Source organism: Streptopelia decaocto (genome assembly GCF_964273445.1).
Source record: "Streptopelia decaocto genome assembly, chromosome: Z".
In the NCBI taxonomy this organism is placed as follows: domain Eukaryota; kingdom Metazoa; phylum Chordata; class Aves; order Columbiformes; family Columbidae; genus Streptopelia; species Streptopelia decaocto.
Window position 1 is genome coordinate 73,208,895 of NC_138657.1, and position 25,684 is coordinate 73,234,578.

The 25,684-nt window shown below is 42.5% G+C and overlaps 3 protein-coding genes across 9 annotated transcripts in view; 2 read left to right on the forward strand and 1 right to left on the reverse strand.

Moving 5' to 3' along the window:
• Positions 1 to 8,635, forward strand: part of LOC309451029 (uncharacterized protein) — a 25,728-nt gene extending 17,093 nt beyond the window's left edge. For both annotated transcript variants that reach the window (XM_082074407.1, XM_082074408.1), the window contains exons 3-7: positions 1,134 to 1,604; positions 4,338 to 4,478; positions 4,875 to 4,943; positions 5,487 to 5,577; positions 5,930 to 8,635. In XM_082074407.1, the coding sequence (XP_081930533.1) occupies positions 1,134 to 1,604; positions 4,338 to 4,478; positions 4,875 to 4,943; positions 5,487 to 5,577; positions 5,930 to 6,137 (980 nt within the window). In that variant the 3' untranslated portion in view covers positions 6,138 to 8,635. The remainder of the gene's footprint in view (positions 1 to 1,133; positions 1,605 to 4,337; positions 4,479 to 4,874; positions 4,944 to 5,486; positions 5,578 to 5,929) is intronic.
• Positions 8,636 to 10,205: 1,570 nt separating this feature from the next.
• NUDT2 (nudix hydrolase 2) lies at positions 10,206 to 15,097 on the reverse strand. Of its 3 annotated transcripts, none has more exons than XM_082074409.1 (3): positions 14,974 to 15,097; positions 13,452 to 13,597; positions 10,206 to 11,126 (listed from the first exon to the last, which is right to left on the reverse strand). In XM_082074409.1, exons 2-3 carry the CDS (start codon positions 13,570 to 13,572, stop codon positions 10,813 to 10,815), a joined length of 435 nt encoding a protein of 144 aa, XP_081930535.1. In that variant the 5' UTR covers positions 13,573 to 13,597; positions 14,974 to 15,097; the 3' UTR covers positions 10,206 to 10,812. The 3 variants fall into 3 exon arrangements, with proteins under 3 accessions (XP_081930535.1, XP_081930537.1, XP_081930536.1); XM_082074411.1 differs by lacking the exon at positions 14,974 to 15,097 and adding an exon at positions 14,727 to 14,960; XM_082074410.1 differs by lacking the exon at positions 14,974 to 15,097 and adding an exon at positions 14,440 to 14,673.
• Positions 15,098 to 15,227: 130 nt separating this feature from the next.
• KIF24 (kinesin family member 24) overlaps positions 15,228 to 25,684 on the forward strand; it is a 32,704-nt gene continuing 22,247 nt past the window's right edge. The window contains exons 1-4 of one of the 4 annotated variants that reach the window (XM_082075686.1): positions 15,228 to 15,301; positions 16,469 to 16,581; positions 21,049 to 21,676; positions 25,258 to 25,447. In XM_082075686.1, the coding sequence (XP_081931812.1) occupies positions 21,063 to 21,676; positions 25,258 to 25,447 (804 nt within the window). In that variant the 5' untranslated portion in view covers positions 15,228 to 15,301; positions 16,469 to 16,581; positions 21,049 to 21,062. Of the gene's footprint in view, positions 15,302 to 16,358; positions 16,582 to 21,048; positions 21,677 to 25,257; positions 25,448 to 25,684 lie in introns of those variants that run through there. The other 3 variants (XM_082075688.1, XM_082075689.1, XM_082075687.1) reach the window with 3 other exon arrangements.

The following is a 25,684-nucleotide window of genomic DNA, read 5'->3' on the forward strand; positions in this document are numbered from 1 at the left end:
CTTACTCTTTATCCTCAATACTCTATGTTGATGAGGCTTTTACAACTCTGACTCCTATGGAAAAGAGGGAAAAAAGTCATCATGAAAGTTGGGAGTTACCATGTGTTAATTGTAATTAAAATATTTCTCAGAATGTGCAGAAATTTGAAACTTTTACTTCTATCCCTCTATTTTAGGCATAAAATACGCAGCAGAAGGTACATTCACATCTGTGACAGACGGTTTAGCACTTAACATTTTTCTCAGGATGTTCACAGGCCACACCTGATAATTTTGTACTGAAAACAGGGGCATTTGTCCAGCTAACGAGATAATATCCATCCCAAGTTATTGCAGATGTTGGGACCCATTGATATTAAAAGCAACAAGCAATTACAGAAATTGATCCAAATTGTGTGTCTGTTGTGGGGCGGCTATATAACATCTCTCTCTCACAAAAGGATCTTTAAAAATGTTAACCTTCATGCCTTGGGAGCACAGACCAATGTCAGGTGTACTAAATCCAACTTTATTTCAATATTTACATATCAGCCATGTACTGCCAGACTTCCGAGGGGCATGGTTTTAACTCAGCATTGCTGTAATATTACCAGAAGCCACTTAATGGAAAAAGTAGCCCCAAGTGGCCTAACTGGCCCCAGGTGAACAGCACCTGGGGAATTAAGGGGTTTCAAACAAACAAACCCCAACAAAAAAAAAAACAAACAAACAAAACAAAAAAACCAAACCCAAACCCAAACCCATCCCATTATTTTGGAGGGAGGGAAGGATAAGCACTTTCTTAAAGCTATAACCAGGTGAAATATTAAATTAAATATATACAGGCAGATATTTTGGAACAGTACAACTTTTGAAGGGTGATGAGTTTCTTCCTATTAATTACATGGGTTACTTATATAATAGTTGTTTTTCTCTAGTATTGCTCCCGGCTATTTGCACACCCTGTATTTTAAAGAAATGTCATTCTGGGGAATTAGGAAGCTGGGAGAGCTGCCTATGTAGGCAAGTCAATAGAGAAAAGGACTGGTGGGTCAGGTCTCCCCTTCCCTGGGTTGCTCACACTGTCTGGCACTCAGAAGACACGTTTCCCTCATCCATGTACATCACTAAACCCTGCTCTGATTGTACCGCAGTAGCAGAGGGACAAGGCTTCCTCATAAGGAACACCCGCCTGGAAAAGTGCATTCGTGTCTCCCACCATGAGACCAACGGCATCAGCCTGACCGACTGCAAGGCACAGTCCCCACAGCAGAAGTGGAGCTGGGACCCCACCACCAAGACCATCATCAGCCTCCAAACGAAGCAGTGCTTGTCGGCCCACAGGACGCGGGGGTATGCCCTGGTCAAACTGGAGCCCTGCGGGGACTGGGAACGCCAAGCGTGGTCCTGCAGCAAGAAGGGACACTTGACTCTGCAAAGCTTGGGCTTCCACCTCAGCACCAAGGAAGGAGGCCACAAGGTGTTTGTCTCAAGGGAGAAGGACAAATTAAGCAGGTGGAAGACTTTAGAAGATGAAACCATCTGCGCTGCTGCCCAGACAGCAGCTCCGAGGCCCAGCAAAGCAACGCAGCAAGCTGTAGACACACATGTGTGGATCTATGAAAGTAAGATGAGGTAGATTTAGCATCAGATAACATCTAACCTTACATACCATCCAAGCCACCTAATATCAGACTTGCAACCATCATTCTAACTCATCACAGTATCACAGTATCACAGTATGTTTGGGATTGGAAGGGACCTCAACAGATCATCTAGTCCAATCCCCCTGCTGGAGCAGGAACGCCTAGGTGAGGTCGCACAGGAACATGTGCAGGTGGGTTTGAATGTCTGCAGAGAAGGAGACTCCACAACCTCCCCGGGCAGCCTGTTCCAGTGCTGTGTCTGGAGAGATACTGAATGGCTCCAATTCAGCCCAGCTACTGGTTTCCAGTAGTTGCTGTTCACTGTTTTCCAAAAAGCATTTAACACCTTACAGGATCAGGTCTCTAAACCACAGCAGCATTTCTGATGACAGACAACAGTCAAGTATTTTGGAAAGTTCATCTGAATCAATACCCAGAATAGTTGGAATGGCTTGAGCCTCCCAAGTCCAAAACAACCAAGGACATCCCATAAAGTCAGGAGCTTAAGACTTTGAAGGGGCTTTTGGTACTTTGTACTTTGGGATGTCATTTTTGGTAACAAAAACACTGGAGGCAGCTGAAAACCTATTTTAGACTTGTATAAATTATTGAGAAACAGCTACATATGAAATGAGAAATTTTTACTTCAGTTCCTAAGCAACACGTTACAGTTATCTCCTTCTAGAGCCCAACAGCACAACTATCACTAATGAAACCATGGTTTTAACCTTCATCCCATGCTGTCATCATCCCCAAAAGTGAACCTCACTCCTGCTGAGGTAACCATAAAGAGACTAGTGAACACAGCACATAAGGGGAGGTAGTTAAAGTGCTGCCCTCCCTTTGCATTAAGAAAACCCAGAACGTGACATCAAAAACTATTTTTAAAAAATGGTTTATATTATCAGTTTTATGTCCTTGGCCTCTCCTAAAAATAACCTAATTTCTGCCTTCTTGAGTGTTCACTATACTCTGCCTAGACTGGACACAAAAAGGGCAGAAAGCCTGGTCCTGTCATAGTTTTAGGTGTTGGACACCAGGCTAACAGACATCAGGCACGGTCACTGCACCAAGATGTGACTGTCATAATTTGTCAGATGGCCACTGAAGCCCATTGCTGACCACGGATAATTCATGGTCCAGCCTGTTCCCCTCTTACTTATGCAAGAAGGTGGTTTCAGGACTTTTCTTGTGAAGTTGTGTGCAGAACTGAGACCTGAAAATCACAGTCAATTCATTCCCTCATCCTCCCCCTTCTTCCACTCCAGGGACCAGAAAAGAGCTAGTGTTCATAATGGCTTTTCTGTGTTTGTCCACTCTGTAGGTGATGATGTTCCCAGCCTTCCACAGGGCAAATTATTTCCCTTACACAAGGCTATTCCTTACCTTAACTCTAGATGGCCCCAGTGAGATTTTCAGCTTTGCAGAAATGAGTAATGAGAATGTGATGAGTCTGGTTACTATAAGCCAATGGATTATGAATATAACCTTTTGACACAAAGGGGCTATATCTAATTTGAAATAAAAAGAGATACAATAGCTTTTTTGGCTGTCATGTGCAGATAAGATGGCCTTTTTACCAAGGTTTTTAATTAGCCAAGTAGATGGTTAACATGCAATTATCACAGTAGTCACAAGTATTAGTGTTTGTTTAACACAAATGTAAATATAGCCAACACAAATTAGATACCATAATAACATAGTTAAATATAGGCTAGGAAATGCATGGAACATCTAATATATGGGAAAAAGGCATGTGAAAAGGGCATTTGCATTCCCCAAGGCAATGTTCCTGGCAGCGCAGGGCTGCCTTGGAGCCAGGCTCCCCAAATAAGGCTGGAGGGTAAACATAGAGCAGGCTTTGAATTAGATTGTGCCAGTTAGTGTGTCTTGTGCAAACTGATAACATTCCTCTCAGTCCCATGGTTCAGAGTCTACTGGAGGGAACCTCTGACTACTCAGCAACAACATCAAAGTCCTGTGTGTTTGTTTAGACATTTCTTATCCAAGTTTCAGTTGACCACGAACAGACAGCTTTTACTTCGGCAGGTTATTTGCTCAATAAATTACACCTGCGTACCCATGGGTTCTGGTTCCACAGGAAGGGATGGGGTTGGGAGAAGCAGTGGGGAGTCCTGCAGACATGGATTTCTTGATCTTGCCACATGTATCAGTGCAGGAGAGGGATGACTATTGCTGCCAAAAGATTTCCCACAACCTCCCATCTAGTAGTAGTTGCCACCTCACACACCCTACTTCTGCAGTAAGACTGGCAAATCAAAGGATGTTGGTGAGCCTTGCAAGAGGTATGGACTATTTACCACCCTTTTGATCCCATTTCTTCATCTGCTGTGTTGGTAGAACCTGTGATGCTTCCAGTTGCCTCTTCCTCACACTTCACTTTTAACAGCTGGTGTTGCACTCATACTTTTTAGAGCAACGACCTTATTTACCACCAGAAAACAAGCTTTGCTTTGGCTGCAGATTCAATCTTGAGCGATTAATTTCATCTTCAAAATCTGTGAGAACTGAAGGCCCCCAACACACAGGAGGAGGTGATCTCTATTGCACCATGTCCTATGTGTCTTGCAGGGTAGAAGACTAACACAGCAGGGCTGAGTTCCCTTCCCTAGCTGGGCACTGCGTGTATCATGGTTTCTCTACAGAAAATACATTATAATCACACACATCTTTGCTTTATTTCCTTCCAAGCTAAAACCATCGATTCATCAAAGATCGATGCTGTGGACAGAGAATCTTCTGTGAGCCTGAGTGACCCACCTTTGGCTACCAAATTCAACAGCACTGTGTCTCCATCAAAGACCAAGCAGGCATACCTCCCAGCAAATGAGGGTGAGCAATTTTCTTTTCGAATGCCGGAAGGAAAGTGTGGGTGGTGTCTAGGGATCACCTGAGTGTTTTCAGTGGTGGTAAGTACCTGAGTAGTTCCAAAGAACTTCCGTGTGTACCACTGAGTGGTTTGAGGCTTTGCTCTTGCACAACATGTGGAGATGTTTGCCTTGGCAAGTGGTTCGGTGATACAGTCATAGCCTTAACCTGGAGGCACAGCTATCAGATGCTCTAGGAGTAAAAAATGTCTGTCACTGAGGAACAAGAAAGTTTCCTTTCCCCTTTCAGCTCCATACAAAAGGGACTTGTGGTTACAGTGCAGCCCCAGGAGGAAGCTGGAGCTTCCTCTGGTCCAACAGTGGAAGCTGCTAACCTGAGTTTCTCTGCTTCTTCCCCCAGATGTGTCCCACAATCACTCTAAAAAGCACCATGGAAATCGAGGGAAAAATGCTGGGGCCAGGCTTGCAGGTAGGTCCAGTGAACACCCAGAGGAGGAAGAGACCAGGTGGATGAAGGTTCACCAGTGCCCCTGACATTCCCATCAATAGAGAGGTACATCCCCCTGGGTACAACTGAGGATGCTCAGCAGGGAATGAGGGCACCAATTTAGCTGTCAGAAAATCTCCTTTCAAAGATTAAACAAATCTCCACAGGCCTGGAGTACAAAAGTGGAGTAAAAATATGCAAATGCTTTGTCCCAACTCACCAGGAAAAACAGATACCCACTAGCAATGGTGCCTTCCCCCAGCCTTTCTGATTTCATATCAGAGAGCTGCAGAGAAGCACGAATAGTTATTGTCTTCTTAGCAAGAAAGAAAACCTTTTTGTGGTCATTTTCAATAGAGGGATGCTGTGCAGTGTAAAGCACTTGTACAATGTTGATCTCATGGACAAAGCACTTTTCCTGTTACCTGCTAGCCTCCAAGGACATTACAGGTGTTTTTTTGTGACAATCAGGGCACGGAGATGGGGACAGCAAATGCATGATTGTTTTCTATTATATCCTTTCAGGAACCAACTGGAAGACAGCTATGCTGGTCCTCAGCCCCTTGGCATTCATACTGGGATTAATAATACTGACACTCAACGTCCATTACAACAAGTAAGTGAGATACAGGTTCATTCGGTTTGCCACTTCCCTATCCAGTGTTTCAAAACAAAACTCTTGATCTCAGCACCCTTCCCTATGCCGCACCTGATGTGTCTGGCTCTGAGCAGATGGGTCTGCTCACCCATTATATCATCCTTGATGAGTTCTCCTCTCTGACACCTTGTTTCTCCCTCCCACTCACTGTCCCATCAAAACGTAGCTGCTAATGTTGGCTCCTCCTCTCCCACACACCTCACACCATCCCTGAAGGCTTAGGGAATGTGGTTGCTGAACCACCTGATGTGGAAAAGCAACCAAGTGACAGCCAGATGCAGTTGTGTTACCGCCTTCTCTCTTCTCCTAGGAAGAAGAAAATCCTCTCTGCCCTGAATAGCTCCCCAGCCAGCAACAGCAGAGCTGACTTACGGGAGCCGTCTCCCTTGCGAAGAGGTCCCCAGCTGTACCATCCACCATCTCGCTCTCCTTCCTTGAGGCATGGAGAGATCCTCATTGAGTGGAAAGATGGGACTGTCACTCCTCTTTTCGATAATGCCAATTATCAAATGGACTAGCTCTGATAAAACAGAGCTGCTGTTCCATCCTGTGTCACATTTCCCACCAGGAAGAGTGCCACCGTAGCCAATCTCCTCCCTAGCTTTGCTGTTTTGACAGGGAGTTGTAAGCATTGTTTGTTGGTTTTTTGTTTTTGTTTTTTAACGCTCAAGAACAACCTCCTTGCACAGGACGTGGTTGAAGCAAGCGGAGCAGATTGTTTGGTTTGTATAGGCACACACTGCTTAGCTCTTTCAGAGCTGATGTAACCCGTAACAAACCCCAGATTTAGCTAAATGAAGCCGAGACTCTCATCAGATGCAACTGTTCATTGCCCTGAAATTCTAGAGTTACTAAGTATATGAGAAAGTAAATTCTTGGAGACAAGGTGTAAGGTGAAAAACAGAAGTCTTCACAATTCTTAAATCCTTTTAAAGATAAAACTAGCTGCCAACAGAGAAGGCTGTCAGCTACTTTGTCAATGCAAGAATATAACTAATAAGCACTGCCTTCAGGACTCAGAAGATGAGAGAGTCTCCTCCAGATATCTGCCAAAGTACTACTCCCGCTGAGTGATCAATTAAGTAACAGCAAGTCATTTTTCTAACTTAAAACTTATCACTCCATCGTCCTCACTGCATCACTGCAAGAGTCCTGCTGAGAGAGTTTGCATCTCTCAAGTTTTCCATATTTAGAATGTATTAGACCTTATTATAACACATATCCTGTTTTTTTATGTAGAATCACAACTGTGGTCATATTTGTTGGGGATATTGCATTATGCAGCCTTTTTATACTGCTTCAGCCTCCTATTTCCTATAGGCATATGGAAGAGTCAGTGAACAGATAAACTGCTCCCATCTAGAGCAGTAATACAGTTTTTTTCTAGAAAGGTGTAAGGCACAGTTATCAGCCTTTACACTTCTTGTTTGAGCGTAATTACCTGTGACTGTCACACTGAATCCTCATCTTTTCTCAGTGAAACTTGCAATGTCTTAGTGCTTTCCTAATATTAATGAATTTATGCTTGCTTTCTCTCTGATCTTGTGATGATGTGAACCATAATCATGGCTATAAATCAGGAATTCTTTGGAGCAAGAACTACTAACACTAGGAAACTACAAGTAGAAGCTGCATCAGTATAATTGCTCAGTGGGGCAAGGGAAACTATACCCTAACCTGTCCCTTACTCAGATTTAAACAACACTGTTCACTTTATTAAGTTGTTGTGCTATTTCAGCGGAGCTTGCACTTCTCTAGGGTTTGATTTTATTTAAACTAAGGCAGAAGTAAGGTCTCTAGAGAATTTACAGTATATGTTGGGGTTTGTTTGTTTTTTAGTTTTTCTTTTAAAACATAGACCCACAGCCTGGTATAAACTTAACTGCCACAGGATATTATTACAACCAAGAACTTAGTTGGTCTCAAGAAAGAAAATACAAACTTTATTGGCTTGCAACATAAAAATCACACAGGTCGGAGAGAAATGTCTTCCCCAGGCACATTATTCCAGAATTATTTACTGGAGGATTTCCCACATGCTCCTTGGAAAAATATTTTATTACTAGACAGGGGCAGAGAAAGAAGTCACTCTTCACTAGTGAGCAGTGAATGCAGAGTCAGAATCAAATTTTGACTTTCCAACGTTTTCCCTTCTAAAAATACCCAAAGACTTTTGGGTCAAGTTTGCATACGCATAATTTTGCACCAAAAAAAAAGTGGAGATACTTTTTGTACATAAATTAATCAAAATGCACATGCAGTGCCTCACCAGTTATCACAGTTCCGCCACAATTAAGACGCCTGTCTTCGAAATTCTGTCCAAGGAGCACACCACCTTACAGTGCATAGCACTTGTTACCCTCCAAAACCTCAACACACTTTAGAAACATGATGTATGCTATGTTAATGAAATGCAAATACTTATTTGGAGTTCAGCTAATGTTGTGCTTCCCAAAGCAGTAAGTGCTTGTTCATTACTGCTGAATGGGCAGAATAGATGACTTGCTAATGACTCTCTGTAATTCATACTTATTATCTTACTAATCTTGCTTATAACCACAAGGCACTAACACGGTTGTTTACATAGCACTGATTAAATGGTAGCTCAAACAATAATGAAAAAAATAAGACTGTGAAGCAGCACAGGCTTTTTTTTTTCCCCCTCTCTTCTACTGGTTATCTTTTAGTTATTTCTCACTGTTTTACTAGATGCTAGAAACCAAATTTTCCAAGGTATGAACAGAAGAGCAGCAGGCTTAAGTCTCCATAAAGAGAGGTTTTAAAAAGCACATTAGCCAAATGTCCATCAGGAAACACTCCGAAATAGCTGATTCTGCCTTGATGCCTGGACCAGGTGACAGTGGGTGACACTTTCCACTCCCTGCTTCTAAAGCCAGCTGAGAAACACTCAAGAGTAGTCGCACCACCTGTGTGATGTTCACTCTGCCATCACCTGAATGCAATGCTTGTAAACAGTGTTAACAATCAAAATAAAACCTGACTGTAAAGTGGAGAACCACTGAAATTGTTTATAGGACTATATGTTATACACGTATACATTAAAAGCCTCCTTACGGTGCATCCATTTTTGTGTGTGTATGTATATACACAGAAAAAGGAAGCACTGTAACAGGGCTTTTACACATCACTCTACGGAAAGATACCAGTGATGAACAAACCACCACTGTGGTACCAACATTATCGGTGTATGCCGCACCAAAGGACAAGCGTGCAGAACTGGAAAGTAACACAGTACTAAACTGCCATCCAGGTTTCTCAGCCCAGTTACGCTGCACCTCTGGTATCGCAGGTTTTCTCCAAGGCTGATGTGATGCTGATGACCCTTGGTTCACTCCTGCAGCAAGGAGGAAGGCCAGGTAGAAGCAGAGATGTACACTTATTTGCCTCAGAAGGTCCAAGTGTCTGGAGAAGATGTAGGGAAGGGACTTGTTCTTCAAAATTTCCTCGAATTCGGAAAACCTCATTCCTTATCTAAAAAACTTAATGCCTTCATGCTTTTTTTACTATTTATGTGCCAAAACATCCAAAAGACTACGAACCATTACAGAATCACAGAATGGTTGGGGCTGGAAGGGACCTCTGGAGATCATCCAGTCCAACCCACCTGCTAAAGCAGGTTCACCAGAGCAGATCACACAGGAAGGTGTCCAGGCAGGTTTTGAATGTCTCCAGAGAAGGAGGCTCCACAGCCTCTCTGGGCAGCCTGTTCCAGGGCTCTGGCACCCTCAAAGCAAAGAAGTTTCTCCTCGTATTCAGACGGAACCTCCTGTGCTTCAGTCTGTGCCCATTGCCCCTCATCCTATCGCTGGGCACCACTGAAAAAGAGCCTGGTTTAATCCCTTGAGGTATTTATAAACATTGATGAGATCCCCACTCAGCTTCTCTTCTCCAGGCTGAACAGACCCAGCTCTCTCACCTGTTCCTCATAAGAAAGGCACTCTAGGCTCCCCACCAACTTTGTAATTCACTGCTGGACTCCCTCCAGTAGTTCTTTGCTGTTCTTGAACTGGGGAGCCCAGAACCACACACAGAACTCCAGATGTAGCCTCACCAGGGCAGAGGGGGAGGACAACCTCCCTCGACCTGCTGGTCACACTTTTCTTAATGCACCCCAGCTACCATTTCCCTTCTTGGCCACAAGGGCACATTGCTGGCTCATGGTCAACCTGTTGTTGCATTACTAACTGAATATGTGTAACCACAGAGTGCTAACAATCTCAGGTCCCAGCATCAATGACAAAAGAGAGGTCCACAGGAACGCTGACAGAGGTGAGCACATTGGTACCACCACAGGCTGCTGCAATCATCCAGCACGAGCATCTACAGCACAGCTCTGGCAGCACAGGTGCCCTGCTGCCCACACACTGGTGCAGGCTGCAGCCACACAGATGCTATCAGATGGACACAAGATTGCTCATTAGCTTAGATAATTCTGTGCAAAAAATACTATATTAGGCAGATACATTTCCCTTTCCTAACCCTCTGAATAATGTATGTCTGAAGTGTTTGTTAAAGAGCAAAAAAGAAAATAAAGTGGCTAAAGAACTTCGAGATCACCATTTAAATACTGTACATCAACCATTTACTAAGACTCTTCGGATGGCAAATGTTTTCATAGTGATGCATTAGTTATGTACATAAATTCATGATACAAACAAACATGACCTGAAATGATTTGAACAGTTATGACAGCATATCAGTGGAAAAGATGGGAACAGAACTATTGCTTCCCCATTTGAAATGCAAGGTGTAACTTCTGCAGTAAACACTGTTACTAAAAATCTCCATCTGCTCATTTTCTCAACTCTAGTTCTACATCAGCAAGTCAAGAAATATCAAGTGTTTGATTTTTCAAAAGGACCTCTGGTTGTTCAGCACTTCGATTAAAAAAAAAAAAAAAGGGAGAAAAGAAACAGGGGACAGAGAAGTCTTTGTTAGCTCTGGGTTTCAATTCAGACATCTCTGGCTCACGGTTCAACTGGACCACACTTTTTTTGCATTGGCTAGGGGAGAAAAAGCACAGCTCTTTAAAAGCTCCAAGTATCTTCACTGAATTTGTATAGATTCAAAAAAGAAATCAACATTTCTACAGCAATGTAGTTCTTCCCTTGGATTTTTAAAAAAAAAAAAAAAGCTGGCCATGTTTCTTGAAGTTTCCATCACGAAAGCATTTCACTCTTTGGAGCAGAGAAACTGATGTACTTCCTTCAGTGTCGCTTGCATGTCCTCATATTCTGCAAATTTGCAAGCATCCTCTAGCTTCAGCCATTGGAAAGCTTGGTGCTCCTCCGAGAGCTTGATTTCTGCGTTACAGTCTTTCATTTCTGCCAGCCAGTAAATGACGGTCTTGGGTTTGCCATGGACAGGATAGTGCAGTTCTTTCTTGTACCCCTCTATGAGGGTGAGCTGGCTGGCCTCAAGACCAGCCTCTTCCTGTGTTTCCCGGAATGCTGTCTGCAGGTCATCCTCTCCTGGATCCACATGGCCTGTCGAGAATGTGAAAAAGTTAAGTCTCTGAGAAGGAAACTCAGATTTTGTTCATTCAGTTGACAACTAGGAAACATTGGGAGACAGATGACAGTACACTGTAGCTGATAACCAAAAGGAAATTGGAGAACAGATTGCTTTTCCAACTCTTATATCTTGGTTTGTCTTTCGTTGCTTTAAGGATCGTCTTTTCTCCCACGACTTCTGAAACTCCCAGTGGCCTCTCAGCACTGGTTATCTTTTCTTCCCAGTCCTCCTCTGGAGCACCCCACACCTGTAATGTTCCACCTTAGACCATATCAAGGACTGAGTGCCTCATGAATGCTTTTCCTTTAGCCAGTCAGACAGGAGATGGCTCATTTGCCTTAGTCCTCTCTCAACCCCTACCTCCCAGGGAAGCTTAAGGCTCAATTCTGCAAAATGCTTACTCATGCTGACAGCCCAGAAATGATGAGACCAGGCACCGACAAATGCCATTTAAAAGGTTGGTCTCAATTAGGCACTTGGGGTATTTTTATTTCTCATATTCCCCTCTGAAATGCAGCAAGCCTAAAAGCCAGTCCTTTCACCAGCTGCATAATCCTTCTAGGACACATCATTTATTTTACATTGCTCAGAATGAGAGGTGCCATTACAAACAACGGATAAATATAACACATCCCCAGATGTTTGTATTTTGTTGAGAAATGTCAGATTTGGTTTTCTCATGGAAGCTCCAGACCAGAACATAAATAGAACAAGCCGAGTAAGATCTCAGAAAAGCAACATAGCAGAAGTTGGGAAGCTTCAAGAGGAAAAAAGCTTTATTTTGCCCCTAGTGTCACTCTATTTTCTATGCAGCTGGCTGCAAATAGCCATGATGTCATCACAGAGATTAATCTTTCCTCCGAGCATAGGTACCCAAAGCCACTCTTTAGTACGAGAACTGGGATATATGGGAAGCTCATTTTTGCTTTCCCAACAGGTCTCACTCCTTTTATCTGCACATCAGAAGCTTAATGAGTAGAGGGGTGATTGTGCCCCTCTGCTCCGCTCTGGTGAGACCCCACCTGGAGTTCTGTGTCCAGCTCTGGAGCCCTCAGCACAGGACAGACATGGACCTGTTGGAGAGGGGCCAGAGGAGCCACAGAAATGATCTGAGGGCTGGAACCTGATCTAGTTGAAGATATCCATGTTCATTGCAGGGGGGTTGGACTACATGGCCTTTAAAGGTCTATTCTATAATTTTGTGATTTTGAGTGCAAAAGATGTACGTCATGAAATGCCTACAAGTAATTTTAATTGCTTGTCCAGAATTACTGTCTTCCCAGTAAACCTTTCCACATGGGTCTCTGCTCTCACAACAACTAATCATGTCCCAGCACATGTTTTTTAGCTTTCCAGTAGGCTGCAAACTCTGCTCCCTTAGGCTTTTGCTGAAGTGGGCAAGGGGGAGGTTCGGAAAGTTTTGTTCTTTCCCTTAATAGGACAGCGTAGTTGATACTGTTACAAGCTTTTTTTCCTATTTGCGAATTCCTGTTTACAAACTGCTCCTGCACTACACTTTAAGAACAATGCATTTTACAAAACAAGAAGTAAAAACTAGAAGGAGGAAATCTCAGAGGATTAAAAAAAAAAAAAAAGTATGTAAGAAGATCTACAAGAAACTTGAAGAATTTATGTGCTGTGCTTTTCCCCCTAAGTATCTAAGTAACTCTTCCCTGCAATTATGTACCACCAAACACCATGTGTCTTTACATCTTTCAGCATCAGGCTTGTCTTCTTTACGACCACACTGATGAATGGGGACGGCTTCGGTGAAGATGGCTGTCCCTCTTATCTCTGGTGCATTAGGTATGTGCATCAACCATCTCCTGAACCTAAATAAACTCCTCCATCTCCTAAGAAAGGTGTTCTAAAGTAAATCATCACCGATTTCAGTTTGCCTTCTAATGTTGTGCTGCAAACTGTGACCTTTCTGATTACACGTGGGTCAAACAACCATGTGCTGGCAACAGTGGCACCTGGCAGAGGGTCAGACCTGGGCAAGAAGGTAACACCTTCTCTGGCTACCTAATTTCAGCTGGCTGCTCCATGTCTGCCAGAATCATCAGAGATCCAAGGAGCAAGACTGCGTGACTCACACCCAGACACAGTTGTGCCCAATAGCTTATACAGCCACAACTTGCAGAGAATTTCAGCCCCACTCTGCTGCTCATAAGCAGCTACTGTCAACTGAATAACTGCCCCCAAATCTGACCTTAGAAGCATTTAGCATTCAGTCTGTAATCTCACTCACTCCCGACACAAACGACATTCGAGTGTGTTCTCATGACAAATGTCACCTTTGGGTGGGGTCCAGTGATGGGTCCCGTAGGATGTCTGCAGGAGGAGGTACTCGATACCGTCAGTGACCTTAGGCTGCAGCCTCCTGTAGATGATCAGGCCACATGCTCTCACAGCCATACCCCTCTGTTAACTGCACCGAGAGCTGTGGAAGCGCACAGGGGATCAAACAGAAACAACATACGCATCAAACAGACCAGTCGTATGTAGCCAGGGAACAAATCTCTGAGTGTATTAAAAGTCATCCGCCCCTTTGCATTTACTACACAATTAAACTGCATCTTATTATCTTTGAATTGTAAAAAAAAATGAGTTCTTCCCTTTAAAGAGAGGAAACAGGAGCCTATATAAGGGCTTTAAAAAAAATAAGTTATCAAGATGCATGAAATATGACCTGCATGACACCTTTGCTGATACATTAGAAACCATAGAAACCATAGGGAGGGAAAAAATGACATATCAAAAGGAAAATCACCAGTGAACACTCTGAAGCTCTTCCATTGCAAAAATCCACAGGCTCTGTGCAAAGATAATACCTCGGCATTACCAGAAGCAGCATGAGGAACTAATTGCCCAAGACAGATCTCTTGCAGCAAATAACTCCTCAAGGTGCCAGTGGCAGCGCTGAGAAATTGAATGGCTAAGTACAGGCTCTCTGTGGTCTGGGTGAGACTTCAAACTGTTATACAAAACTAAAAGTTTCTTGGCATATACATTAAGCACGAATTTGATGTAAACAGAAAGGAACACACAGAATCACAGAACGTGAGGGACTGGAAGGGACCTCAAAAGATCATCTAGTCCAAGTGCATTATATACCTCAAGGGAGGTATATTGTAATCAATAAGCTACACAGCCAGGACAATTACTCCTACACAGAAACAAAGAAGACATAAATATGAAAAATCCATTTTAAAAATCCAGCAGTTTTCAGTTCCAGGCAGAGCTTTGCATTTTGACAAAACTGCACGTTTCAGCAAGTAATACATTTACACAACACTGTTTGTCCCTGGAATGCCCAGCGAGGCACCACGACACCTGCAGTTTCCAAAGTGGGCACCAGCAGCACAGAGCCGCTCATCGCCAAGGCGGTGGGGAAGCCCCAGGGTGGTTCACCCCCCTTTAACCCCTCGGTTTCTGATCAGCCCCGCCAAACACAACCCACACCGCGCAGCCCCGGGCAGCGCAGGCGCCGAGCGGCGGGGAAACAGCACCCCCTCCCGTGCGACCCGGGAAACGCCGCGCTCGGACGCCCGGAGCCCGGCAGGACGAACCTTTCCGAGCGCCGCCAAGCAAGCGGCCCCGCTGCCAGGCCCCGTGAGGCCCGTCCGGGCTGCTAGGCCGCTCCCAGCGGGGAGGGCCCCCCGGCAGTGGCTGGGCCAGCGAGACCAGGTCTGGCGGCCCAGAGCTGAGCCCCTCTGGCCGTTGCCTTGGCAACGCGAGGCTCCAAGCCCGCCGGGACACCGGGGGAACCGGACACAAACGCCCAAGGCCGCGGCCACCATCGACCCCCGCCCTCACCTTCACTTCCGGTCCGCGGTGTAGGCGTGGCGTGGCAGAAGACTGATGGCAAGCTCAACCAATCACAGAGGCATAAGCGCTGGCGGTCGCTCCTGCCTTCTCGTTCCATCCTCGCCCCCCCTCCCGCCTTTCTCTAGGCTCCGCCCCCTCCGTCCGCGAAGATCTTGGATTGGCTTATCCCCGCCGGGTCACTCCCCATCCGCTCTTCTCCCTCGTCCTATTCGCCAGCTGTGGGGGTGCGCGGCTGCGCGCGAGTGTTTGAAGCGGGAAAAGCGTTGTTGCTATGGAGACGCGGCCTAATCGCCTCTGGCGTGCGGCGCCGCGGCCGGTAAGTGGCTGCGGGGGCCGCGGGGGGTGAGGCCGCGGCAGGTGGTGGGTGAGGGGGGCCGGGTGGAGGTGGAGGTGGAGGGAACGGCCGCGCCAAGGGAGGAGGGGAGTTTCCCGGGGGCCATCACCTTCCCCGGGCGGTGGGGCAGCGCTGCGGCTTCTCTGAGCCCCATCCCACTGCGGGGCCCGAGCTGCCTGCTGGGCCGCCCGCTCCTTCGGGCCCTGAGGTGTGCGGGGGAAAAAACCGGGCGGGAGCAGCGCGGGGAGGGGGCGATGGTGGCGGGAGGGGACCGGGCGTGCGGCCCCTGCGGCCGGGGCGGGAAGCTGTAAAGTTGCTCAGCCTGGGACTGAATTAACTGAGGGAAGCTGTAAATCCCTATGGGGCTAAACTCAGTAACTGTGCCCCCCCACTCGGTCACACTGTGTAATTCCAGATGCACAGCAGTTTGTTTTGATACAATTATAAAATAAATACTGAAAGCCACTTGGTAAATGTTGCTGGCAAGAGGAGTTCGGGTACAATTTTCAAATAATCAGTATCCCAATATAACTCGTGGGTTATCTTCTCAGCGTGCGGCCGAACATTAGACACTTCCCGTTTCCATGCAGCTGTTGTTTTAAGCAGTTGTTGGGGATCAGCTGTAGGATGGAGTCTCTTCTTCTGAGCTCACCAGACTATACTTAGTATGAAGGGATGATTATAAAAAACAGCAGTGTCTTGCCAATTGAAAAATACTTTATCAGAAAACAAAATAACCCCACAGTTTAGTTGTTTTTACATCTGTTTCAAAGAGCAATGAAATGAATTGTAGTTTTAGTAAACCAACTCAGGATTAGCTATGTCAAAGGCAAAGGAAGTGGGAGTGTTGATGACCTGCATCGTGGTCCAACTGTAAAAGCCTTGTCGGTTAACATTAAAAGTATTCCCTCCTCTCCAATTACTTTTACTGTGCAGAAGCTATAAGTGGTTATCTATTGCTAGCATTTGGCTTTGTTCCTCATATCTTGAAAACCAGCTTGTTCCAATGAGCAACAGAACGTTCAATACCATGTTGTGTATATGTTTGCGTAGTGTAATCCCGTGATGTCACAAAGGGACCTGCTGCAACATCAGTTTTGTAGATGCCTACCTACTGCATGAAACTAAAATTATGAACCTGTTTTGCAGTACAGATTATGTCTTCCTATGGAGCCTGTGTTTATAAAACTGCAACTGCGCCTTGAACCTGTTCTTCACAGGAATACCCTAGTTTCCAAGGAATGGGGTCAGAATAATTAAAGGTAAAATATTATGTGTGTTGCTCCGGAAAAGCAAATTAGCCATTAATTTCTGGAGGGGTAAATCAGATTTGGCTTTGGATCACAGTTTAGAAAGGGCTTAACGTTCAGATGAATGAGAAATAAAGATAGACGGCTGGTGATGAGTGAATAAGTTCCCCTCTTCTCTGTCATGTGATTGCCAGACTGGCTTTGTTATGATGTTCTGCTTCTGTACCTCAAAACCCAGCAAACACTTTGGCACAGACAGAGCCTGTACTGAAGCCTTGTTTGGGGTAACATGGTTACCAGGAAAGAATGCAATACTCTCCTATAGCTGTGGTCAGGAAAGGAAACATACCTACCTGCTACATGCGTTTACAAATCTTATAAGTTCTTAACTTTTGTTTCGATAAAGTAAATCAAAATTATTTAAGTAACACAAAGTGATAGGCAGGAAAACAAGGTGCTGTTTAGGTTTTGTATGCTGATTAACAATTACTACTATTATTGACTGCCCTTGAAAATTGTTCCTAATCAAACTGTTTAATCATCAAACCAGAGTTTATGATTCAGAATTATTATCTCTAGATTATTTGCAGGATTAAATGTATAGTTGCATTAGTTTGCATTTGTAGGAGTGCCATATAAGGTTTTTTCACTTTACCATGACTTAATTTTCTTAGTTTAAAATATGGATATAGTGATGCTTGTGTCATGGTGGTGACACTCAGGGCTGTCAGTGGAGGTCAGGTAAAACTGTCAGGTAAATATGAATGAGATACAGTGGGATAAGAGGGCATGTGAGTGTTATTCAAGTGAACAGTGCACTGAGATCTTTAATATATCAGAGGTTAATAAGGATCAAGATATAGTGGTCTAAGGCTGCTTTATTCTTAAAATAGTCTATGCAGGGATTTTATGTGATTTATTTAATGCACAGTGCTTCACGCTTGCTGAGTATCTTTGAAGGCCAGCCTTTTCTCTACTTTGAAAAGTGCATTGAGAATTAAAACATCTGTGTGCAAGGTAATTAATAATTAAAAGCATTTTAAAATGGAGGATCAGCTGCTAGAGAATGATTTTGTGGTAAGCTGATTTCCTTCAGAATGCATAAAATGTAACCACTCATTTCTACAATTTACACCTGACTTGTCTTTTTTCCCCAGCTTTATGACCTTCAAAAAAAACCTTTATCACTGAGACAGAGGAGTTCTCTGATGATGAGCTGCTATCTTACTCTGTGCTTTGAGTTGGTCCCTTTATGTAAAATTCTAATGCTTTTTTACAATAAGTATTTATCCATTACCAGCATCTGTCAGAGGAAAAGCAGGTCCCTTGTGCGAGAGGGAAGTCAGAATTTTGGTGAAGCTGAATCTTCTGTCAGCTAAAGTGAGGACAACCACTGAACAGTGAAGAATTACAAGCTGTGTTGTAACAGAGGTTGAGTGAAAAGTTGTTCTTAGGCCTGAGACTATCTCACCTTATAACTAGGTGCTCATAGAGAATTATACCTTCATACTGACCCACTTCTTTCTCAAAATATATATCTGACTGTTTTAAGAAGTGATAGACTTTTATCTCAATCCTCTTTTCAGCGAAGCCACCTATAACTTTGCAGGGAACAAGACCTGGGCTTTAGTATGATACTGTCACACTGAAGAATGTGATATTTTTCTGGCCCAGGGACACAGTGTTGTAACAAATGAACAAACAAAACTAGATCCTGACAGTAGGCGAGGGAATGCTGGCTGTTATTTATTGTAAAAAGACTAACAGTCTTCTCTTTTTTTACCAGAAGATGGCATTATAATTAACAGTTTAGGATTCTTGAAAACCTACCAATACTGCCCTTATTTCTTTACAAAGCCAATTTATTTTGAAGAATTATGTATCTGTTTTAGAAGCAGTGTCTTCAGACACAAGGAACTCTACAGTGTTGGACAAATTAAAGTATTATTCTAGTTAGAAGAAACGTGCTTCTTTCTTGTAGAGCATCGCCAATTAAAAGGACAGAAGGGTTTCACTGACAAGTTCAATTTTGCCTGAACCAGACCAAATCTTTTAGAGAGTTGTCTACTCTTGAGTTTTAAAGATATCAGAGATGCTGACAATTGCTTAACTTTTTCCACAGTGAATTAAATTGTTACTCCTTTATTAGTCAATGTTCAGTTCTGATACATTGTGAAATTGCTGCTCCATGGGTGAAGAGACACTGGAGTTATGTCCTGAAACCACATAGATCCAGTAAGATTTATTATATCTGGGTAAGCAGAAGCGGTTAATTACTTCCCCACGCCAGCTCTCATTAAGAAGCCATTTAGTTGCTTTCACATGGCACAAAGCCTTAGCCAATAAGCCATGCAGAGCTGCTTACGTCTCAGTACTAACCTTCTCATAGTTCAGCACACCTGTACACTTGGACTTTCTGTATTTTGAGAACCGTAGTCCCTTGTAACCCCAGATAATGGAAAACTATCTGCAGAGTAATTTCTAGCTATTTAAATATATTTTGTTTAATTTTTAATTAGAACTTTGACCTTAAAATTCTTAGTTCTCTCCCCTTGTCTGCTGCTGTTTCTGGAAGTGTGTCTATTTTTTTTTTTTTTTTTCTTTCATTTCTATGCTTTCTTTCTCCTGTGTTCAACATTATAATTCAAACAGCAGTTAACACTGAGTTCTTGCACTGGTCTTTGGCCACTCTGTATTTAAATTAAGCATATATAAAGATGTAGGTGTAATCTAACAAACAGTGAGAATAAATAACATAAATTTGCTGGATTGTTGTAATCTTTAACAGGTTCTCAGTACTTTGAGACTGGTGTCTCAGCTCTGTCTTCTAGCTGCTCATTTCATCAAACAGAAGTTCTCCACGGCAGTGCATACAGACAGTTACACAGGAACTGTACTGGTTTTATATTTTAATCCACCTTTTGTAAAATAGGCATTTTATCAAATCGTAACCTTCTTTAAATGAAGTCTGTAGTTTCTGTGGAACTTTATCTGTTAGAGAAGTTGGCAAATCATGAATTCCTGTGAAAACCCTTGTATATGTGTCATAGTTAGCCTCTCTGATCTTTGGGTTTGCTGTCATCTCTGTTAATTTTGATTTCCCCCTCCCAGTATCTAGTAATAACAGCAGTGGCTCTGGTGTTACTTTGATTCAGAGCTACATTACATACACATTGAATAAGTTAGCCAACATACCAATGTTTTTGTCTTTAAGCTTTTTACTGCTGAATCTTGTAATTTCGTTATGGCTAATTACTCTCTACAGCTTAGACTCTAGTTTCTACTTAATTTTAGATGTCCTCTGCTGGACCCTTTGGTCTCTGTAATATCTTATACAATCAGCACTGAAATCTTTATAGTTTTTTAATTATTATTACAACATAATGTCTTAATTAATTTTAGTTATATGGAATAAAATTTGGGGGTGATATTTGGTGAACTTATTTTCTTATATAATGTTGTTGTAGAGATGCTTGAAAATCCTCTCAAAGTACTGACCCTGAGTTACAGGGGGAGGAACTTAGTCTTAAATAACTTGATTTTGTGGAATGTTATTATCATCTCCAAACCTGAGTAGGAGCTGTATTTGCTAAGGTCCTAGACTGAACAAAGATATAAGAAAGCACTGGACAACAGATACTTGAAGTGCTATCATTTTTCCATTTTATGGAACAAGTAAAAATATCTGCAGATATTAATCCATCTGGATACAGACAGCTGCACAATGCATTGCCAGGGAGACATGAATGAAGGAGTTGAGGGTTTTTTGGCATACCTTTCAGTGATGCATGTTGCTTTTTCGGGTTTCCCAAGAATGCAAGTATGGCGTTCCAGTAGCATATATAGAGAAATTCTGTGTTTCAGATTTCACAGAATGGTTTGGCTGTTCTGTCAAGGATATCTAGAAGTGCTCACAAGATTAATGACATACAAGAGAAAATTACACAGCAAAAATACAACTTTGTTGTAGTCCACCCATAAGATGAAAGGCCTTAACTATTCAGTTTGAGGGGAGGACAAATGCAATTTCTTCTCCTTTGGTTGGTTAACCAGGGATAGCTGCACCATGTTAGACCATATGCCCTGATATTAAACTGAGGGTCTAAAATTAGGCATTTTACATTCTGTAGCTTGAGGACAGGGTTTCAGTAGCTGTGGCATTCATTGAGTAGACATCAGGCGTGTAAGAACTGCAGCAGTAAGTAACACTGCATTGTGCATTTCTCACACATTGTTGCATATTGTCTATGGTTTTAAAATATAGTTTCATAGATGGATACTTGTTTCATGTTTGGACTATTGCTATTGCTATATTCTGTAGTGTTTGGCAGTCTAGCGTATTGTAAACTTGGAATTTAACAAGCTTCTATCCTAACTGCAGATAATAGCATCTGGAAATGTGTAGTTTCTTCATTAGTAACTTTGTCAGATGTGATGTTTCATACAATTCTAATATTTATTTTGTTTCATATCTTGTAGACTTGAGCTTGAAGATGGCATCGTGCCTTTATGAATGCCTTTGTGAGGCAGAACTTGAAAAATACTATCCTCATTTTGCTGCCTTTGGTCTTCAGAAGATTGATGAGCTTGCCAAAGTTTCCATGAAAGATTATACCAAACTAGGGGTCCATGACATGAATGACCGCAAACGACTCTTTCAGCTCATTAGAATAATCAAAATTATGCAAGAAGATGATGTTGCATGTTTAAGCAAGCAAGATTTTCAACCAAGTGACCTTTTCATTCAGCCTCAGGTGACCAGATCAGGTCCCCGTAGGCAGCTGCGTTTTGAGTCCTTCTTTGAAGAAAATGATTCAACAGTTAAAGACTCCGAATCTCAGTCATGTGGTTCATCTGATTTCAGTGCCAATGAAGAAAAGAACAGTGGAGGGGAAATGTTGGGACATATTCAACCACATGATTCAGAGCTGATCAGATTAACTAGACGAGATCTAAATACTCCTGCAACATGCACAAGAAAGGACTTGAGCTGTCCAACAGTTTCTGATGATATTGCTTCTCTCCTGGGGGATTCTGAAGCTCCCATCATACAAAGAATAACTCATATTTCAGGGTATAATTATGGACTACCTCGTTCCTGTGTCAGGTAATAATCCATCACTTCTATTTTACTATATTTCAAGTTAGTAATAATTAATTATTTCTTCATTATGGAAGAGAATCTTCCTCATCACCTCCAAATAAGTAATCCTACCACTACAGAACAATGCAAGATCTTATAAATGAGAGAGTTATTAATAAGCATTTGTGACTCTCCCAGTCTGGTAGAAGTAATCAGCTGAATTTCACCAGCCAGTACTCACTATGGTTGCCTAAGAATAGTTGTTATTGTCTTTCAGGCTTTGTTCTCTTGGTGTTTTGGCCAATCTTTCCTTTTGTTTCCATGAGACTATCTTACAAAACATTTTTTTTTCAAAAATATGGCATCATCTGTTGATAAGTTTGTCAAGTTCTTTCCACTACAAAGGATAAGTGCTATGATGGCCATATCTGTTTATAAAGAAATTTCTGAACTAGGGCTTTAAAAAGAAACAGAATTGATATAACTGGGATGGGATACAGATGCAGTGGTGAGAGGGATGCCTTGCAGCTGCTCCCCAATCACATGATCTGTAACTTTTGTACTTTTCCCAGTGTTCGGTAACAGAGGGGCTATGGTTATCCTCAACCACTGGTAAATCTATCCTGGCAACATTTCTAAAGCACAAAATATTTTTTTCCCTATTTAGCAGGCAGGGCACATACCCCTCTGCACAGATACTACCAGCATCTAGCTTGTTGCCATGCAGTCATGGCAATTTTGTTTTAAAATGCTGTGAAGAGAGGTAGCTGCATGAGGCTGGGCCTTGGTCTGGAAAGGCTGTGGTGAAAGATTTGACATGTGGGAGGGTCCATGGGAGTTACAACTCCCCTTGAGCATGCATGAAGTGCAGAGGGATAGATGCTGTTGCCGCTGTGGAAATGTACTAAAGTGACAGTAGTAAGAATACTTCACTTGTGAAATGAAAGACCAATGTTTATAACTCCCCTTTGCTGGAAAAAAAAAATCATCACTTTCCAGATAAGTAAGCTAACCTCCTGCATTTATTGGCATCTTAGTGCATTCTCTATCTCTGTGAGAAGCTGAGCCAAGGTGTGACTAAAAGGGCAGGATTCATAGTGCTGGAAAGTAAAAAATGATAAAATATAACCTAATGGCTTAGCTAGAGAAGTTTAAGATTTTTATTCCTGTGGTAGAGCCATTTTCTCCATTGTTCTCACCTTCTTCCCTTGTTCTTCACTTATTTTTCTAAGCACATTCTCTCTGCCTGGCTTTAGTTCATCCTGTGGGCTTTCTGCATCCTCCTCCTGACATATTCGAGTTTCTCTGGCTCCTGTTTTGACTGCACAGTAGGTGTTGTGCATTCCAGGTTTGGGCCAGTCTGCTGATATCTGGGTTTGTGATTCCTGTTTTGCAAGCACTTAACTCCTTCACTGAATCCATCCATTCACATGTCACCTTGTGATTTGACCACTGCGAAAGCTAATCTAGTCTCATCTATGAGAAATGCTGGAAAACAGTGGCATGATTTCAAGTGGCAGAAAGAAAAAGAGCTCTCTTAATATGTTTAAATAGATTTTGCACTTGCCCAGAGCAAATGGCTTAATTCCGACAGTAGCAGTGCATAGTGATTCTTCTGACCTATTGTCTAATTGAGTTTCTAATGGACTGTGTAGAGATTTTTGTTGTGGTTTTTTTTTCAGTAATAAAAAGTACGCCTTCTATTTAAAAAAAGGTTAACAGAAACTCTAAACTTCAAGTTAGGCATATAGAATCAAAATGCATTCTTTTCTCTTACAGAATATATTCAATGTGCCTCTCTGCTAGAAAGAATTTCTGCCTTTTCTCTCATAAACTGTGTCCAAGTCTTCAGTTTTTCCTTTCTCCAAGTCTTGCGGTCATTCTTTCCTCCTTCAGGCTCTTAGAACACAACAGGAGCTTTCTGTAGGTCACCAGTTCCAGCCTCTGAGAAGAGAATTAGACTTCAGAGCCTCTGATCATTTGTTGGACAACATTTGGTGCCTAGTGATATCCATAAGCTCGCAGTAGCTTATGAAGCATCTTATTTCAAGTATCATTGCCTTTCTTTTCAGAGGAAAGAATTTTCCATCTAAATGCAGGACCAGTACTAAAATTAAAGGGACTCCTGTTACAAGTAAAGATTACTCATGTGTAGTCTTTGAAGACCACTTCTTAAGATTTATATCTGCATGTCATATGCTTCTGGGGAATCATGCAGCACAACAGCAATGACACTACAAGCTTGTATTTGTAATGAGAGATTGAGTAACTTGTGGGTTTAGTTTTATTTTACTAGACAACTAGTATATGTTAGTTTTCAGTTGCTACATTAAGAGATTTTGGAAGAGCACTTGGATAGCATAGCAGAAACACTACTTTTAATCTTGTCAAAGCTTGATAATTTTTTTTTTTCCCCTCACAAATTGACATTCAAATCCAGGCTGAAAATCATTACTCATTTGGCCAAACACAGTTTTAAAAAGGGAAAGGCAGGATGAATACATTTTGGTTGAATTCAAGGATATTCTGTATGCTGCATCACAGAATGCTTTACACAGCACTTTAGTCAATGAAACATGAAATGACCTCATGTTTCTGAGGTGTTTAGAAGGGAACTGAAGCAGGCTTGCCAAAACACCAGAGTACAACTTTGCCACTTGGCTGAAACCACATAGTCTTTTATGATAATAGAAAGAAATTGGTTACAAGACCAAGGGGGAAGCAATGATGAGATAAATACTTCCAGTTTCCTTTGAGCTGCACAGGAGCATGGTGACGCTGTCTTGTTAGCCACTTTGAATCATTTACTTGTAACCTGTTTGACAGTCTATAATAGGAGGAATTAAAATCTGGAGACTTTATCATGGCCTTTCAATACATAAAAGGGGCCTATAAGAAAGATTGGGACAGACTTCTTGGCAGGGCCTGTAGCGATAGGACAAGGGGTGATGGTTTTAAACTGAAAGAGGGCAGATTCAGACTAGATACAAAGAAGATATTTTCTACCATGAATGTGGTGAAACGCTGGCCCAGGCTGCCCAGAGAGGTGGTGGATGCCCCATCCCTGGAGACATTCAAGGCCAGGCTGGATGGGGCTGTGAGCAACCTGATCTAGTTGCAGATGTCCCTGCTCATTGCAGGGGGGTTGGACTAGAGGACCTTTGAGGGTCCCTTCCAACCCAAACTATTCTGTGATTCTGTGAAAGTCGGTATAAGAGGAAAAACAACTAAGTATTATATGCTCTCCTTTTCAAGATCTGTTCATCCTTTTATCTGTATGTAATTGGGTGATTAATCATGACTGTGAATAATTTCAGCAAGATTAAATTTTACTAAGTTAACTTGCATATTACGCCAGCTTCAATCACATGTTTGTGGACAACAGAAAGTATGCCAGTCCAGCACAAAAGTCATGAGTCTATCTATGAAAAAAACAGCAAAAACCTCACCGTGTAACAATGAGAGGTGAGGTGGAGGATTTTTTAATAAGCCATTAAAGACAGAAACATTTCTCTGATAAAGCTAATAAACTAAGTCACATTTATGCATATTCTAGATTCTGTAGTAACTTGATTCTAAAATGCAAAACCACACTGTTGTTGCAGACCCAGTACTTCTGAGAAAGACACTCCCTGGACAGAGAGTGAAAAAATCAGAGTATGTGTCCGAAAACGTCCTCTAGGCCTGAGAGAGGAGCGACGTGGAGAGGTTAATATCATCACAGTGAAAGATAAAGAAACCCTACTTCTTCATGAGAAGAAAGAGGCAGTTGATCTTACCCAATATATTTTACAGGTAACATGCTCCAGGTGAATGTTGTGTTTATAGGCCAGTCACTTGCATGGTGGGATAAAACAAATTGTACTTGGAGTTTCAATAAAGGGAAACAGAAAAGGGCTGTCGGCATTTCTTGCACTGAAATAGGTGGTAGGCTCTTCTATGAGCTCTGCATAAGTATATTTGAATTACTTCTGACTTACACCAGCCTGTGGCAGAAAACCTGTGCCCAGGATGTTAAGCCTCAAAAGCACG